At 43.2% G+C, this 19,502-nt stretch overlaps 2 protein-coding genes across 2 annotated transcripts in view; one reads left to right on the plus strand and one right to left on the minus strand.

Moving 5' to 3' along the window:
- Positions 1–19,502, plus strand: part of LOC134734321 (late cornified envelope protein 2D-like) — a 127,026-nt gene that overhangs the window by 77,412 nt on the left and 30,112 nt on the right. The window lies entirely within an intron of this gene.
- Positions 7,977–8,231, minus strand: LCE3A (late cornified envelope 3A). Its single transcript, XM_066449380.1, is given in 3 exon segments — positions 7,977–8,018; positions 8,020–8,174; positions 8,177–8,231. Coding segments are annotated over 3 exon segments (252 nt in total).

Raw genomic sequence — 19,502 nt, forward strand, 5'->3', positions numbered from 1 at the left:
CACCCTCCCAAGACTAAACCAGGAAGAAGTTGAATCTCTGAATACACCAACAACAGGCTCTGAAATTGAGGCAATAATTAATAGCTTACTAACCAAAAAAACTCCAGGACCAGATGGATTCACAGTCGAATTCTACCAGAGGTACAAGGAGGAGCTGGTATCATTCCTTCTGAAACTATTCCAATTAACAGAAAAAGAGGGAATCCTCTCTAACTCATTTTATGAGGCCAGCATCATCCTGATACCAAAGCCTGGCAGAGACACAACAAAAAAAGATAATTTTAGACCAATATCCCTGATAAACATTGATGCAAAAATCCTCAATAAAATACTAGCAAACTGAATCCAGCAACACCTCAAGAAGCTTATCCACCATGATCAAGTGGGCTTCATCCCTGGGATGCAAGGCTGGTTCAACACATGCAAATCAATAAACATAATCCAGCATATAAACAGAACCAACAACAAAAACCATATGATTATCTCAATAGATGCAGAAAAGGGCTTTGACAAAATTCAACAACCCTCATGCTAAAAACTCCCAATAAATTAGGTATTAATGGGATGTATCTCAAAATAATCTAAGAGCTATCTACAACAAACCCACAGCCAATATCATACTGAATGGGCAAAAACTGGAAGCATTCCCTTTGAAAACTGGCACAAAACAGAGATGCCCTCTCTCACCACTCCTATTCAACATAGCGTTGGAAGTTCTGGCCAGGGTAATCAGGCAGGAGAAGGAAATAAAGGGTATTCAATTAGGAAAAGAGGAAGTCAAATTGTCCCTGTTTGCAGATGACATGATTGTATATCTAGAAAACCCCATCGTCTCAGCCCAAAATATCCTTAAGCTGATAGGCAACTTCAGCAAAGTCTCAAGATACAAAATCAGTGGCAAAAATCACAAGCATTCTTATACACCAATAACAGACAAACAGAGAGCCAAATCATGAGTGAACTCCCATTCACAATTGCTTCAAAGAGAATAAAATACCTAGGAATCCAACTTACAGGGGATGTGAAGGACCTCTTCAAGGAGAACTACAAACCACTGCTCAATGAAATAAAAGAGGATACAAACAAATGGAAGAACATTCCATGCTCATGGGTAGGAAGAATCAATATCATGAAAATGGCCATAGTGCCCAAGGTAATTTATAGATTCAGTGCCATCCCCATCAAGCTACCGATGACTTTCTTCACAGAATTGGAAAAAACTACTTTAAAGTTCATATGGAACCAAAAAAGAGCCCACATTGCCAAGTCAATCCTAAGCCAAAAGAACAAAGCTGGAGGCATCATGCTACCTGACTTCAAACTATACTACAAGGCTACAGTAACCAAAACAGCATGGTACTGGTACCAAAACAGAGATATAGACCAATGGACAGAACAGAACCCTCAGAAATAATGCCACATATCTACAAATATCTGATCTTTGACAAACCTGACAAAAACAAGCAATGGGGAAAGGATTCCCTATTTAATAAATGGTGCTGGGAAAACTGGCTAGCCATATGTAGAAAGCTGAAACTGGATCCCTTCCTTATACCTTATACAAAAATTGATTCAAGATGGATTAAAGACTTACATGTTAGACCTAAAACCATAAAAACCCTAGAAGAAAACCTAGGCATTGCCATTCAGGAGATAGGCATGGGCAAGGACTTCATGTCTAAAACACCAAAAGCAATAGCAACAAGAGCCAAAATTGACAAATGGGATCTAATTAAACTAAAGAGCTTCTGCACAGCAAAAGAAAAACTACCATCAGAGTGAACAGGCAACCTATGGAATGGGAGAACATTTTTGCAACCTATTCATCTGACAAAGGGCTAATATCCAGAATCTACAAGGAACTCAAACATCAAAAAGTGGGCAAAGGATATGAACAGACACTTCTCAAAAGAAGACATTTATGCAGCCAAAAAACACATGAAAAAATGCTCATCATCACTGGCCATCAGAGAAATGCAAATCAAAACGACAATGAGATACCATCTCACACCAGTTAGAATGGCCATCATTAAAAAGTCAGGAAACAACAGGTGCTGAGGAGGATGTTGAGAAACAGGAACACTTTTACACTGTTGGTGGGACTGTAAACTAGTTCAATCATTGTGGAAGTCAGTGTGGCAATTCCTCAGGGATCTAGAACTAGAAATACCATTTGACCCAGCCATCCCATTACTGGGTATATACCCAAAGGATTATAAATCATGATGCTATAAAGACATATGCACACATATGTTTATTGTGGCACTATTCACAATAGCAAAGACTTGGAACCAACCCAAATGTCCAACAATGATAGACTGGATTAAGAAAATGTGGCACATATACACCATGGAATACTATGCAGCCATAAAAATGATGAATTCTTGTCCTTTGTAGGGACATGGATGAAGCTGGAAACCATCATTCTCAGCAAACTATTGCAAGGACTAAAAACCAAACACTGCATGTTCTCACTCATAGGTAGGAATTGAACAATGAGGACACAAGGACACAGGAAGGGGAACATCACACACCGGGGCCTGTTGTGGGGTGGGGGAAGGGGGAGGGATAGCATTAGGAGATATACCTAATGTTAAATGATGAGTTAATGGGTGCAGCACACGAAAATGGCACATGTATACCTATGTAACTAACCTGCATGTTGTGCACATGTACCCTAAAACTTAAAGTATAATTAAAAAAAAAAAAGGCCTGACTTTTCTTGGATGATACCGTGGGAGGAGTGATTTGACCCTGGAGCCCACAGTTATCGTTGAGAGTGGTGTAGAGAATCAGAAAATCTACAAGAATGAGACCAAAGAGGATGGAGCATGTGGAGGCAGAAAGGTCTGAAGGACGAAGATCAAGTCATGCTGCACATAATGGACTTTGGGGAGGGAGGTGAGCTGAAGTCAGTAAATCTGAAGCAATTGGAATTAAAGTTTTCTCTGACGGGAATGCTAATGAGAGGCTCTGTGCTCTGAGAAAACAGAAAAAGGAGGACATGATGAATGTTTCTGGGGGTACAGATTACATATCTGTAAATTTTTTAAAGATGTTTGAGATAGAATTGAACTCATTATTATTATTATTATTGTTATTATTATTTTCTGTCGTGTGTTACTTTTTGAGTTCAACAATAATGAGACACAGCCATGTTATAGTTACCATTGGACTCCAACTGGGCAGCTCCTGCCCCAACATTGGAATATGGCGGTGTTTTATCTCTACTCCAAACCAAAGTGATTGATGTGAATCATCAGTGCTGCTTCATTTTGATAGCCGGATTTTGGAAATAATGTTGCAAAACAGGGGGCTGTTCAACCCAAGCCATGATGGTTCTTGAGATAACTTCAGAAAGATGAAAATAAATCATATAGCTGTGGCTACAGTCAAAGCAGAAACTTTTGAGGGAAATCAGAGGTTGAGCATGGACATTTTAGACAGAGAATAAGACCTATGTGATACTTTGGGAATTCAACTGATTATAATACTTTTTTAAATTTCATTTTTAAAAAGTGGCAAACTGGAAATCAGTTTTGCTCCAATATACGTAGACACATTATTTCTTAAGAAAGTGGAATGAAAAGTGTCAAAAGGAACCATAACTGAAAATTGAAGTCAAATCTGCTCTGCTAGTCAAATCACTTAACTGGCTGAGAAGGGTTCTCTGAGAAAGTGAACAGAGATATGAAGCTTACAATTGAGTAGACTTGAATCAATGTAATAGGCTTCTTGCTCTGGTACACTTAAGACATGCTTGGGAAGTACTCTTTAAAAGTCAGAATTAAAACACATAATGGAGAAAAAAGAAAAAGGATGGGCAAGCTCCTTATGGGAACACCTGAGTCCCACATTCAGCTAAGTTGTACATGCAAAGCCACAAGCATTGATGAAGCTAGTTGGCCTAAAATTCATAGAAATTGTGTGCATTTCAGGGTGCATAGAGACTGAAATTGCACAAACATTTGATGAGTGTTGGGGTGATCAGACCCAACACCAGGCTGGGGGGGCTATGAAGTCCGGCGGAGTCAAAGGAATGAGAAAAGACAAGTTAAGAGATAAAGTGGGACCATGGGGCCAATGCTAGTATGGAGACTGCAAAGGCCCTGAGCTCTGGAAGCCCATGCTATTTATTTGTGATCAAACAAAGAAACAGGTGGTGAGGATGTGGGGGTTGAAAGGAAGCAATGTATTAAGCGAATGAGCTACAGCTGTGATGGTTTAGCATTTTCTTTGAAACATATGGCTACTTGCAATAATGGGAATGCTAGAAGCAAGGAGCCAGCAAGTCTAGACACATTCCAGAGGCCATGAGGGGTTTTAGATCCTGGACCCCAGACATGTTCCAAGCCCTGCCTCAGCTTGTCTCCCAACACTCAGCTTTTCTCCCAACAATGAGTGTATCTCCCATGCCAGGTGCCACTCTAGGCATTGTAGTTATAATGGGAACAGATGAAGTTTTCTTTTTACCTGGAGCAGACATCGACTGGGCATGTTGCAGGCTGACATTTTCCTTGCTCTGCATTCAGTTGGATTCTCATACCCTGTGTGTCATGAGTGTCAGTGTAGGTGAGATAAACCTTGGAAAAACATTAAGGCATGAAAGTGGTGAATTCTGGGGGGACTAAGAAAGCTATCTAGTGGCTATTGGCACCTCAGCAGAGCCAACAACTTTAGAAGGAAGAATGTAAGTTGCTGATGGCAGAAAAATCAGTGGGTGTCCTATTGTTACATAACAAATCACCCCAAAACTTAGTGATGTGAAACAATACACTAAATGATGTGGAATGACAGCCATCTTGGTTTTCTCACAATTTTATGGGTCACAAATTCAGAAAGGACTCAGCGGGGCAATTCTCATTTCATGCATTTGTCATCAGATGTTGATTGGAGCTGTGGTCATCTGAAGGCTGACTGGGCTGGACATCTGAGCAGTCTCACTCAGATTGTTGGCTGTTGATGCCGGATGCCAGCTGAGACCTCTTCTGGGGTTGTCACCTGGAGGACCTACATCTGGCCTCTCTTGCATGATGGTCTTAGAATAGCCAGACTTTTTACATGGTAACTGGCTTCCCCAGAGACAGCCTCCTAAGAGGACCAGGTGGAATCTGCATGACCTTTTGTGACCCAGCCTTTGAAGTCACATAGCATATTTCAACCATATTCGTTTGGTTAAAGGAGTCACAAGCCCGCTTAGATTCAAGGTAAGTGGACACAGGCCTAACTTCTCAATGAGAGGATGTCAAAAAAACTTTGAACCGTGCTTTAAAATCATCGCAAGTAGGTATCAGCCAAATCCTCACCCTCTTGTCAGTTCACTCTACGTGTTGCTGAAGCCCTAGGATAAATTAATGTTCCCACAGTGTTTTGAAAAGACTCATATTTTGGTCATGGTTGTAACGTATTCAAGCTTTGAAGAGGCTGGCTGCTCCTATAACTTTTATGGAACTAGAATGTTCAGAACCATTGCTGCAATAATGATGTCTTATCAAAAGATATCAAAGTAATTTACATGTGCCAAATAATTATCTAATTCCTGGCCAACATGGTGAAACCCCATCTCTACTAAAAATACAAAAATTAACCAGGCGTGGTGGCTCTTGGTAGTTCCAGCTACTCAGGAGGCTGAGGCAGGAGAATCACTTGAACCTGGGAGGTTGCAGTGAGCAGAGATCACGCCACTGCACTCCAGCCCTGGAGACAGAGTGAGACTCCACCTCAAAAAAAATTAAATGCAATGGGAAAATATTATACAGCTGTTATTTATATTCAGCAGAAACACTGGTGAAATAAACTTAATTACCACTATTGTCCATCACTTTATTATTTCTCCCATCAATTATCATTCAATCCCTCCCTTTTCCTAAAGCGTTCTGGCCAATGTGATATGAGCATCCCTGTGTCTGAACCATTCCTATCTCTTGGATCAACAGTGCAGTCAAGTAAATGCTGAAGCAATGTCTGTCATGTCACAGATCTAGACTGCTAGATTTTTAAGCCTGTCATGTCACAGATCTAGACTGCTAATTGTTGGTTCTACTTTTAATTCCAGCTTTTCTGGTTCATTTTGCCTTTATTTTTTAGCTTTGTTTTTCCCTAGACACCTCAAGGTTTCTCCTGGTATTTAAAAGAGGGGAGGCAATGGGAATGTCCGACTCCAGTGCCCATGTTCTTGGCCTGCACACTATTCTGCCTCCCATTATCTTAGCTTGCTTCCCTTTCAGATCCAACTTCTCTCCAAGGGCAGCTTCATTTCCTCCCTCTGCCAGAAAACCTTCTGACCTGGGACTCCTGGCTCTTGGGTCCCATTAGTTCCTCTTAGTCACTTTAGCTAGGCCACCACAGGACCATCAAAGGTCATTTTGCAGGCCAGAAACCTCACCCAACACCCACAAATGATACTAGTGACAATGTCTGGACACTTCACTCTTGTCAGGGAAACAGGGAGTTACCATCCAAAGGATAAGTCCCATGGACTTCCCACACGCTTATGTAATAGTCCATATCATTCCAGCTCATATGCCGATTGCTGACTTGTCAGTCAGCATCTCAAGGATGGGAATCATATTTCACACATTTCTGAGTCCTTTGTGTCAACATATATCTGAACTGTGTCCTCAATTCCTGTTGTTTGAATGAATTAATTAACGAATAAAATAGTATAGACAATTAGTTTTCAACAGTCTTGATAATCAAGGCCAGATATTTGGGTGTTACAGGGACTTCCTGGTTCTCTTCTATCAGAAAACATCTGGGCATCTACTGAACAATTGTTGAATTTCCTACTGAGGGGCTAGAGTTTGAAGAGCTGTTACTTGGAGTAGAGCCCATCACTATCATCACTCTCCATGTCCCATCTCCTTTTTTTCTGATTCTAAATCAAAGTAGGAAGAGAGAATACCTTGATCAGCAAACACTCTGAGCCAATTCATCCCTGCTCAAGGCCCTGTTTCCCTGCTGCCCTTAGGTTAGCAAAACCGTGAGCTTAGGGTCATAGGGTCAGGGTCCGAGAAAGACGGTGAGGGACAAGGGGAGATAGATAGGTAGGTAGATAGATAGACAGATAGATAGATAGATAGATAGACAGATAGATAGATAGAAAACAATGATTTACTTTTTCATTTCTTCCAGGGATCACTGAGCTGAGATGTCTTGAAAGGAAAAACTAACAGCACTGTCAGCCCCCTCCCAAGTGCCTAACCCTCAAGTATCCTTTTGGTTGTTTGCTGCCAGTCTGTTTCTGTTGTGGTTCCAGCTCTGCAGGAAGCTGCTACCGGAGTCACCATGGGCCCACAGATCCCACTGACATGCCCACCAGAGCATTCTGGAGGCTCCAGTTGCTGCCACAGCTCTGGGGGCTGCTGTGGTCCTGGGTCATGAAGACTACAGAGTATCAGAGTTGGAGGAACCAGAGGACCAAGGACCTGCTGCCATCTGGAGCTTCTCCCCTTCTTCTCTGCCATCTAGGGCTGAGCTACCAAAGTGTTTTCAGAAGGATCTGAACGGGCCCAGTAAGCTCATTCCCTTTGCCTTCCAGAGCTCTATGTTTATTTCCAACTCATGTTTCTGTCCTTGACCTTGTGAAAGACTGCTCACCTCTTTCCCATACTAATATACAACCCCTCTAAAAGGGTTTTGTGAGTTGAGGGGTGTATGACTCACTTGTGTCTGTTCCTAAGATAGGCCTATGTACCCAATGTGGGGCAGCCCCCGTAGGGAAAGACAGGAACGCACCAGACAGAGGGTGCAACAAGAAAGCACAGCTTTATTCTTCACAGCACAGGGCTATTAAAGAAGGAGGGAAAACACTGAGACCAGCAGGATGAATCCCCTGGGGGAGTACTTGAAACTCATCAAGGAACATCTCAGTAGGAAAGAGGGGACAGGAGCAAAGAAGCACTAGGCTAGGGCTGGTTCCAGTCATTTTGGCACTTTATTTTCTCAAATATTTTTACTTAATCTAGTGGCTCAGGTCAGCAGCAGCCCGCAGAACTGTGGCCACAGCTGGAGCCCCCCGCCTTGCTGACCACTTCCCCTGTCACAGGAGTTGCAGCTCTGGCGCCGGCAACGGTGAGACCTGCGGCATCTGTGGTGACTCAGGCAGCAGCTGCCCTCGGAGCTGGGCCCACAGCCCCCAGAGCTTGGGGCATAGCTGGAGGAAGCTGGAGGCTCTTTGCAGGGCACTTGGGCGGAGGCTGGCACTGCTGCTGGTTCTGTTGGCAGGACATCTAGGCAGGAGGTCAGGGAGCCTGGGCAAAATAAAAGCAAAGCAAAATACGTGTCAATGCAGGTTTCAGGCCAGAGCCTCCTCATGCCTTGGTTTAATTGTGGATCCCTTCCCCTAAACTCAGTCTGCCCTCCAGCTAAGACCTGGGGAAGGAGAATGCAAAAGGATCTAAAGTTAAACGGGCCTGATACTGCCTTTTCCTCCGGCCCTCTCCCCTGCCTGGGAGGCAGATGACACTCCTGGTTGGGCCTCTGAGGCTCCTGCGCACGCCCTGCGGGGCCTGTCACACCTCCGGACCCGATGCGAACAGCGCCTCCTGCAGGCGTCCCGTGAACACAACGCCCATGACCCTCCAGGGTGGCGTCTCTCTGGACGCCTGTGAGCGCAGGGTGTGAGGAGGCAACGCATCTCTGGATACATGAGGAAAGGAGGGTCCAGAGGTCGCAGCATCGCGGAGCCCCTGAAGTGGCTCGCAGAGTCGTCTGTCTTCCTCACTATCCCGCCCATCTCCCATCCGAGTCCCAGCCGGCCGCCCACCACAGCCTCTCTGCCGCCTCCACCCTGTCTGCCTCCTCCCCTCTCCTTGTTGAAGCACAGACGTGTTTGCGCAGCCCTTTCAGCCCAGGTCCTCTCGCCAGCTGGACACTCACCTGGTTTGGTGGAGGCAGGAGAAGGTTCTTCCTGAGGTGATTGTGGACTGAGGAACCCAGGGCCTCAGCCCTTTTATCCTGGGTATTATGATGCACAGCCCAACTATGTGTCCTCCTTCACTCCCCAAAGGGAGGGGAAGCACCACACACTCCCAAGGACCAGGCTTTCAGCATATTCTTAAGGCGCATATTTTGAGGAATGGCAAAAGGGAAGCAGGAAATCTCGATGACGGCCCAATTATCCACTGTTCAGGCCCTCTGGCTGCTGTTCCACTTCCACTTTTTTCTCTTCATTCAGCTCACATGCTCTGAAGCCAGGGTATGTCCTTTGTGGGGCCTGGTAATATGGGGACAAACAGAACACATTTCTCCCCTTGACTAGCTCACAGCTTTTCAGAAGGCCAGATGGACAACTGAGCAATTAAATCACATCCTATGTGCTAAGCAACGCAACACAAGTGTGCACAAACATGGCAGGCTGGGGTCACTGCCTTTGGGTGTCAGTCCCCATTGCTTTGTGGATTCCTTTACATGGGTGATGGAATCAGCCCCTGTCCTGAGGTGTTGGCTGCACTGAGCTCACCGGACCTGGGTTGAGTAAGGGGTGGAAGAATGGAGCTGGGGCCATGGCTTGAGAGGTAGTGCCTTCAGGGAATATCATGGCATCTTACAGGTGGCATAGGGCACTGTGGGGGCAGCGGGGTAGAGTGGAGGGAGGTGCAGATGGTATAAAAATGTGACCTCCATCTGTGGGGTCAACAGAAATCACACTTAATGGGAAAAAAAGGGCATCCGTTTTTGGCTCTCTGTGAAATGTGTAAGGCTAAATTTAATCCTATACATTATGTTAGTAATTCATTAAAATTTCTTTGAATTTGTTGATAATGATGAGTTGATGGGGTTGTATGCATTTCACTTAATGAACACCCGTGATAATGCTTGAAGTTTGTATATGATGAATTCACATAAATGGAATATTATTTACCATTTGGTTTTAGTTATAACAGTGATAAATTTATCAGTGAATTCATCTCAATAAAACAATACAATATGCTATAGCCTCTAAATAAAAACCACTGTCATGAATTTTAAAATAATCTTTATTATACTATATATTCTTCCAAGGAAAATAATCTCAATTGAGACCATATTAAGTTTCTAATAATCATGAATTTAAATTATATTGTAATTTTAAGCAAAATGTTATTTTGATCAGAGTATATGAAAGCCTGAAGATGCTTGTTCTTTGGCACAAAATACACTGTTAGAGGATATTAGTTCCTTCTTCCCCTTTGCCTATCACTCCACTTTGAACAATTGCAATACCATGCATTCTTTTAAGAGTTCTATGAAGTCATGAGTTCAAGGCCAGCCTGTCCAACACGGCAAAACCCCGTCTCTACTAAAAATACAAAAATTAGCTGGGTGTGGTGGTGGGCATCTGTAATCCCAGCTACTCAGGAGGCTGAGGCAGGAGAATCGCTTGAGCTGGGGAGGCGGAGTTTGCAATGAGCTGAGATCACGCAACTGCACTCCAGCTTGGGTGACACAGCAAGACTGTCTCAAAAAAAAAAAAAAAAAAGAGTTCTGCAGAATTATGAATGGAAGAGAGGGAATTCCTGGTGGAAAGCTGGTGAAAGGCTAGGACAGGTGTGCCAGGAGCATGTTTTTAGGAACACGCTCCTGTTTGCTGAATGGGGTCCTCAAGGCTTTGTTAAGTTTTAGTCTCAGAGCTACGCTGGAAGTAACTTTGCCCTTATATCCTTAAGTACTCCTACTTCCTTCCCTCAGAGGACATAATAATAAAAAGAGACAATTGCAAAGGATGTGAATGGGCACTTTTGAAATGCCACACTGGGTGGTGTGAATGAGAAGAGTGTAAAGGAAACATAAATCTATTTGCACTGCTGCACTGACTTTGCTGGTGGAATGGGTGTGAGAGAAGGACAGAAGGGGGTCACCTTGAGGGAAGAATGCTATTAGTGAAATCTGGGCTTCTTGCTGATTTAATCCTTGTCTGAACCAAATGCCTTCTCCAGACATAGCCCAAAAGGTTGAGGAGAATGGGCTGTGATACCTTCAGAGCAGGGAAAATACTTATCTCTTGGACTGTTGGTTCACCTAATGCTCTTCTTCTGAGACTGCCAGGCCCAGATCAGCAGCAGTCCTACTGACCTGTGGCAGCAACGGAAGCTCCCACCACTGACCACTGCAATACTATGACCATAGGTGGTAACATTGGTGGGATCAGCTCAGGCATCTGAGCTGCTCCTAGAGCTGCAGCCATGGTGAGATGAGCCTGGAAGAGGACTTGGAGCTGGTCAAAGGTAGTCACTTTAGAACGCACTTGGTGAATTACTTAGGAGTGAAGCACTTGATAGGTGTTTGGTATGGCTGATGGCTTTATTGGCAGCTTATCTCAGCAGAATCTATTTAGCACCTATTCAGATGCATCAAATAATAATAAAAGATGTTTCCTTTTGAAATTAAAATCATATTATGTAGACAATATATAGGTAAAATAAACAAGTTTCAGAAAGAAAATTTTTTACCCAGATTAATTTCTTTAAGAAGACATCTTTTTCTCTAGATAAGTATAGATAGGTAGCCATATACATGAATTCACAGATATACATGGCCTGGGCCAGGCTCTCGGCTACTTGCAGAAACTCAGCCAAGGGAGGTTGAACAGTGGCTGGGCTGAGAGTCACTTTGCCCTGGCCTTTAAGGCTGTACAATTCCAGAGCTGGTTCCTTCTCTGTCTGGACTTCTCTTTATTCTCCAATCTCTTTCCTTTTTTTTTCTTGTTCCATCATTTTCACCTTTTCTTCTAAGACTTATGAATCCTGCCACAGAGAAACTTCCCTGGTTTCAGACAAGCACTCCTACCTGTGGAGGCACACTGGAGGAAAGGCTTGTGATGAAGCCCCCTTTCCTGGAAGATCCCAGGGCTGCGCGCTGAGGTGTGATATGGCTATCGGTGGAGCAGGTCGAGCCTCTTACACTTGCAGGGCAGGTAAAGGCCCTTCCTGGCATCCTGTGCTTGCTCATTCCTCCTGTGGTGACCCCATGGAAACTTCCAAGTGGTTTCTTTCTGTTGCCAATGAGGAGATGAAGCTTTGCCAAGGAACACCCTTTCCTCAGGCTTAGTCCCCACTGAGCAGCCTGGGGATTCCCAAGAAGCCCATCATTGGATTAGAGATTATAGGACTCCAGGTATCCATGTGTCTGTCCCTTCTTAGGAAACATCTAGTCACACCCTCTCCTTTAACCTATTTGAAACAGGGCAGGAGGAACGGAGATCAGTTGCTGGCCAGGGGACTGAGAGAACAGAATGGATTTGTAGAAAAGCATATTCAAGACTTAGTGACTCATTGTCTGTGCAAGATGAAGGATATGAATTAGCCAAGATTATGTTATTATCTCTCCTAATGATTAGAAGCATAGAAAGCTTTCTTTAGAGAATTTTGAGCTTGAGATCACAGCAGGACCTTGAAGTGGATATAGCTTCAAGATGTTTGAAGAAATGGGGGTGGAGACTTATGATCTACTGGTCAAGAAAGTCCTGGAGGGAAACTTCTGAATCACAGTCTGATTATTTTCTTGTACTTCTCCTCCTTCCTTCCATCCCTCCCTCTTTGCCTCTATTATTTTCTTCTTTCTTCCTCCTTCCCTCCCTCCCTTCCTCTTCCCTCCCTTCCTTTGCACCACTAACCAAGAACCAATTTGGTCTATGAGACCAAACAAAGCCAGTGAATATCACACATGATGTTGTTACTGCAGCCCCAATCAGCTAAGAGTGGTGGGTGGGTACAAAAGTATCTAAAACTTTAAACCACTGATTGAAGATTCATGGAGGCAGTGACCACCTTGTCAACAGCACAGTGTTCTCAGTAGTTCCCAGTTTATGGTACAACGGTGATTGTCCCTGGGCATTATGGGACACATGGCTAGAGACTTTTCATCCTTCTGCTCTGAGCACACGCATCTACACACATTCACCACGTATCCATACACATACTGATGCTCCATTATGACTATTCCTGTCAAACAGAATGAGGGAACCACAGAAGACATCACCAAGGCCATTTTTAGATGATTCAGTGTCTTAACTATCTCACTGGAAAACATTAATTCAAACTTCAAACCTGTGCAAGTGTCCCTTCCTTCCTTTGTTCTTTCCTTCCTTCCTTCATTTTTTTTCCCTCCCCCTTTCCTTCTTTCTTTCTTTTTCTTTTCTAATTATTATAAGATGGTTTTCAAATATTCCACTGAACTTTGAACAACTTGGGGAGATCCTTATGTTATCACCGTTGAATTCCTAAGCAATGATGAACTGAGAATTGTCTTTATGGAAGGTGTTTAATTAATCTTTGCTGAATTAAACTCACAGCTCTGAGAGGATAGCAGCCATATCTGGGAACAGAAAATCAGTGAGAACTTGGAGACTGTAAAAAGAAGAGTCACAGAGGCCAAGGGTTTGGCTAATGTCAGGAATTCCCATGGCACATGCTCTTGCTCTTGGCCCATGTCTGGCTTCTGACAGCTAAGTACCCTTGCCCCACTAACATGCTCTGTTCTGCTTATAACTACTGTGTCTCCATGCTCCCCAGATGAGACTCAAGGCTCAGCAGGGATTTGGATCTCAGGGCTGAGCATGTCACCTCCACCTCATCAAAGAGCCTCCTCCTTGCTCTGTGCTTGGGCAATGCTGTGGAGAATCCAGCCCAGAATAGAATCAGGAGATCTAACGAGATATCCTGTTCTGGCCCAGGAGTGGGGCCAAGGGGGAGCATCTGTAGTGAGCTGAGGAACCTCCTCGTTGGGATATTCACAGGGACCTAGCAGGTGAGAGACAGAGAGGCCTAAGGAGGCTGAAATCTAATTTGAGGCTCTGGGAGAGGAGCCTTAAAGAAATCATGTAATCTGAACCCCCTCAGGAAAGGTATGGATGCCTGAAGATGTCAAGACCCTGTTTCTTCAGAGTTCCCTCACATGAACACAGGAATAGACTGCTTCTTTGTTCCATTTCCTAGGAGTGGGGTCTCACGGATTCAACTCGATGATAAAATAACTGTTAGAGAAAGAGTTGCCTGGATGTAACTGAGCAATTTCTGAATGCTTTCTCAACCATATGAGGAAATCTATGGAGTGAGATTGGACTTTACTGAGAACATCTGTGTTCTGTAGCTGATGTGGGTCATAGTTGAGCTGACTGCATAAAGGCATGGGGAGGGGGAAGGAGTTGGGGTGAAGGGTGTGGGGAAGAGCTAGATAGGATCTGAGGCAAATATGTGGGGGTGGAGTTTCTCTATTACCTTCTGTAAATTTACTCTCTGTAAATTACTTAACTTCCCAATGCCTCAATTTCCTTATCAGTAAAATAGGGATTAAGCTGATGGTATGGAATATAAGTATCAATTAATGATATAATAAGCAAGACAGTGGGGAGAGGTGGAGCAAAATAGTCAAATAGAAGCCTCCAGCAATTTGCCCTCTGCAAGAACACCAAATTGAACAACTATCCACACAAGAAACCACCTTCATATGAACCAAAAATTAGGTGAGCGATCAAAGTACCTGGTTTTAACATCATGTCAAGGAAAAAGGCACTGAACAGGATAGGAAACACAGTCTTGAATTGCTGACACCACTTCTTCCTCATCCCATGGCAGCAGCTGCATGGCATGGTGAGAGATAGTGTGTGCTTCAAAGAAAGAGAGTGCAGTGATTGTGGGACTTCGCATTGAAACTCAGCGCTGCCTTGTCACAGTAAAAAGAAACATGGGGTAGAATTCAGCTAATGCCCATGGGAGACCATTTAGACCAGCCCCAGCCAGAGAGGAATTGCCCATGCCAGGGGTTGAAATCTGAGTTCTGGCTAGCCCCACCACCATGGGCTAAGTGTTCTGGGATTCTAAATAAACTTGAAAGGCAGTCTAGGCCACAAGGACAGAAATTCCTGAGCAAGTCCTGGTGCTCTGCTGGGCTCAGAGCCAGTGGACTTGGGGTGCACATGACCTAGTGAGACGCCAGCCAGGGCAGCCAAGGGAGTGCTTGTCTTACTTCTTTCCCAACCCTAGGCAGCACAGCTTACCACCCTGGGAAAGACTCCTTTCTGACACTTGAGGAGAGGACAGAAGAGAGTAAAGAGTACTTAGCCTTACAACTTGGATAGCAGCTCAGCTACAGTACAATAGGGCACCATGCAGCGGCCTAAGGCCCCCATTCCCAGCCCTTGCTCCCAGTTGACAATTCTAGACACAGCCTGGTCCAGAAGGGAACCCACTGCCTTGAAGGGAAGGACCCAGTCCTGGCAGGATTCATCACCTGCTGACTAAAGAGCCCTTGGGCCTTGAATAATAATCCGTGGTAACCAGACAGTTTTCACCTCAGGTTTTGGGTAAGACCCAGGGCTGTGCTGGCTTCAGGGGTGACCCAGTGCCTTCTCAGCTGTGGTGGCTATGGGAGAAGACTCTTTCTGCTTTAGGAAAGGAGAGGAAAGAGTAAAGGGAACTTTGTCCTGCAGCTTGGGCACTGGCTCGACTACAGTGGGGTAAGCACCAAGCAGGCTCCTAGGGTCCCTGATTCCAGATCTTGGCTTCTGGACAGCATTTCTGGACCTACCCTGGGCCAGAGAGGAGCCCATTGCCCTGGAGGGAGAGACTCAGGCCTGGCAGCATTTACCACAAGCTGACTGAAAAGCCCTTGGTCCTTGAGTGAACATCAGTGGTAGCCAGGCAGTACTCACTGGGGGCCTGGAGTGGTGGTGGCCATAGAAAGAGGCTCTTTCTGCATAAGGAAAAGGATAAAAAGAGTGGGAAGGACTTTAGTGGCTTTGGTGCCACCTATCCACAGTAAAATAGAGGACCAAGTAGATTCCTAAGATTCCCAATTCTAGTCTCTGGCTCTTGCATGGCATCCTGGGGTCTTCCCTGGGTTGGGGTGTAGCTCACTGCCCTGAAGTGTAGGCCATAAGCCCAGCTGGATTCACCACATGCTTACTGAAGAGCCCTTGGGCCTTGAGTGAACATCAACAGTAGCCAGGAAGTGGTCACTGAAGGCCTTGGGTAAGACCTAGTGCTGTGCTGAACTTGAGTCTGACCCAGCACAGTCCCAGTGGTGATGACCGCAGTGGTGCTTTTGTCACTCCTCCCATAGCTCCAGGCAGCTCAGCACAGAGAGATTCTGTTTGTCTGGGGGAAAGTCAAAGAAAGAGAACAAGAGTCTCTGCCTGGTAATCCAGGGAATTTTCGTAGATCTTACCCAAGACCACCAAGATGGTACCTCTACGACTCTGCAAAAGTCACAGCATTATGGGGCTTGGGGTACCCCCTAATGCAGATACTGCTGCAGTAACTAAAGATTTACATCACAACACACAATTATCTTTGAAAATTTGGAAACTTTCCTGAGGATAGGGCGATGTCCTGTCTGTCTTCAAAAGCCCAGACTGTAAAGTCTACAATAAATACCTAACTCTTTGGTGATCAGACATGAATAAACATCCACAAACATTAAAACCATCCAAGAAAATATGACCTCACCACATGAACTAAAGAAGGCACCAGAGACCAGTCCTGGAGTGACAGCGATATGTGACTTTTCACACAGAGAATTCAAAATACCTGTTTTGAGGAAGCTCGAAAATTCAAGATAACACAGAGAAGGAATTCAGAATCCTATCAGATAAATTTAACAAAGAGATTGAACTAATTTTAAAAGTCAAGCAGAAATTCCAGAGCTGAAAAACTCAACTGGTGTAATGAATAATGCATCAGAGTCTCTCAACAGCAGAATCAGTAAAGCAGAAGAAAGAATTAGTGAGCTTGAAGATGGGCTGTTTGAAAATACACAGTCAGAGAGAGAAAAAAATAAAATGAATGAAGCATGCCTACAAGATCTACAAAACAGCCTCAAAAGGGAAAATCTAAGGTTTATTGGCCTTAAAAAGGAAGAGAGAGAGAGAGAGAGGAAGAGAGAGAAAGAGAGAAGAGAAGAGAGATTGGGATAGAAAGCTTATTCAAAGAGATAATACAGAGAACTTTCCAAACCTACCCCAAGCAATCTACTAATTCAATGCAATCTTTATGAAAATACCATTGACATTCCTCACAAAAATGGAAAAGACAATCCTAAAATTTATGTGAAACCACACAAAACCCAGACTAGCCAAATCCATCCTGAGGAGAAAAACAAAACAAAACAAAACAAAAACCTGAGAGAACCAAGAGGAAACCAATCCCAAAGTTAACTGGAAGACAAGAAATAACCAAAATCAGAGCTAAACCGAAGGCAATCAAGACACACACAAAAATAACCATTCAAAAGATCGACAAATCTGGCAGTTGGTTTTTTGAAAAAAATTAATAAAATAGATAGACCACTAGCCAGACTGATAAAGAAGAAAAGAGAGAAGATCCAAATAAACACAATCAGAAACAACAGGGGAAGTTACCACTTACCCTACAGAAATATAAACAACCACCAGAGGCTACAATGAACACCTCTATGCACACAAACTAGAAAACCTGGAAGAGATGGATAAATTCTTGGACACATACAATCTCCTAAGACTGAACCAGGAAGAATGGATTCCCTGAACAGACCAATGATGCATTCCAAAATTGAATAAGTAATAAGCAGGCTACCAACCAAAAAAACAAACAAAAAGCCCAGGACCAGATGGATTCACAGCTGAATCCTACCAGAAGTACAAAGAAGAGCTGGTACCATCCCTACTGAAACTGTTCCAAAATATTGAGGAGGAGGGATGACTCCCCAACTCATTCTGTGAGGCCAGCATCATCCTGATACCAACAAACCTGGCAGAGGCACAACAAAAGAGAAAAATTCAGGCCAATATCCTTGATAAACATTGGTGCAAAAATTCTCAACAAAATACTTACAAATCAGGTATCAAACTACAAATGACATTCTTCACGAACTAGAAAAAACTATTTTAAAATTTAAATGAAACAAAAAAAGAGGCCAAATACCCAAGGCAATGCTAAGCAAAAAGAACAAGGCTGGAGGTATCACATTACCCAATTTCAAACTGTACTGCAGAGCTACAGTAATCAAAACAGCATATTACCGGGACAAAAACAGACACATAGACAAATGGAAAAGAGTAGAGATCCCAGGAATAAGGCTGCACACCTATAGCCATCTGATCTTCAATAAAATTGACAGAAATAAGTAATAGGGAAAGAACTATCTATTCAATAAATTGTGCTGAGATAATTGTCTAATCATAAACAGAAGACAGAAACTGGACCCCTTCCTTACACCATATACAAAATTCAACTCAAGATGGATAAAAGACTTAAGTGTAAAATCTAAAACTATGAAAACCTTGGAAGACAACTTAGGCAATACCATTTTGGACATAGGAATGGGCAAAGATTTCATGATGAAGATGCCAAAAGCAATCACAACAAAAGCAAAAATTGATAAATGGGATCTAATTAAATTTAAGAGTTTCTGAGCAGTAAAAGAAACTATAACAGAGTAAACAGACAACCTACAAAATGGGAGAAAATTTTTGCAAATTACGCATCTGACAAAGATCTAATATCCAGCATCTATAAGAAACTTAAACAAATTTACAAGAAAAAAGCAACCCCATTAAAAAGTGGGCAAAGTAAATGAACAGACACTTTTCAAAAAATTACATACATGCAGACAGCAATCATATTAAAAAAAGTTCAGTATCATTGACCATTACAGAAATACAAATCAAAACCACAATGAGATGTCATCTCACATCACTCAGAATGGCTACTATTAAAAAGTCAAAAAATAACAGGTGCTGGCAAGGTTGCAGAGAAAAAAAAAATGCTTATACTCTGTTGATGGGAGTGTGAGTTAGTTTAACCATTGTGGATAACAGTGCAGTAATTCCTAAAAGAGCTAAAAACAGAACTACCATTCAACATAGCAATCCCATTACTGGGTATATACCCAAAGGAATATAAATTGTTCTACCATAAAGACACATGCACACGTATGTTCACTGCAGCACTATTCACAATAGCAAAGACGTGGATTCAACCTAAATGCCCATCAATGACAGATTGGATAAAGAAAATGTGGTACATATACACCATGGAATACAATGCAGCTATAAGAAATAATGAGATTATGTCTTTTGCAGGAACATAAACGAAGCTGGAGACCATTATCCTTAGCAAACTAATGCAGGAACAGAAAACCAAATATCACACATTCTCACTTATAAGTGTGAGCTAAGTGATGAGAACACAAGGAGGGGAACAACAGACACTGGGGCTTACTTGAGGTTGGAGGGTAGGAGAAGGGAGAGGATCAGAAAAAGTAACTATGGGTGCTAGGCTTAGTACCATGGTGATGAAATAATCTGTACAATAAACCCCTATGGCATGAGTTTACCTACATAACAAACCTGCACATATACCCCTGAACCCAAAATAAAAGAATAAAGTAAAAAACTAGAGGAATCACATTACCTGACTTCAAATTATACTACAGAGCTATAGTAACCAAAACCATATGGTATTGGCATAAAAACAGACATATAGACCAATGGAATCAAATAGAAAATCCAGAAATAAATTCATATATCTCCAGTAAACTCATTT

This window comes from Symphalangus syndactylus, chromosome 12, assembly GCF_028878055.3.
Source record: "Symphalangus syndactylus isolate Jambi chromosome 12, NHGRI_mSymSyn1-v2.1_pri, whole genome shotgun sequence".
Lineage (NCBI taxonomy): Eukaryota > Metazoa > Chordata > Mammalia > Primates > Hylobatidae > Symphalangus > Symphalangus syndactylus.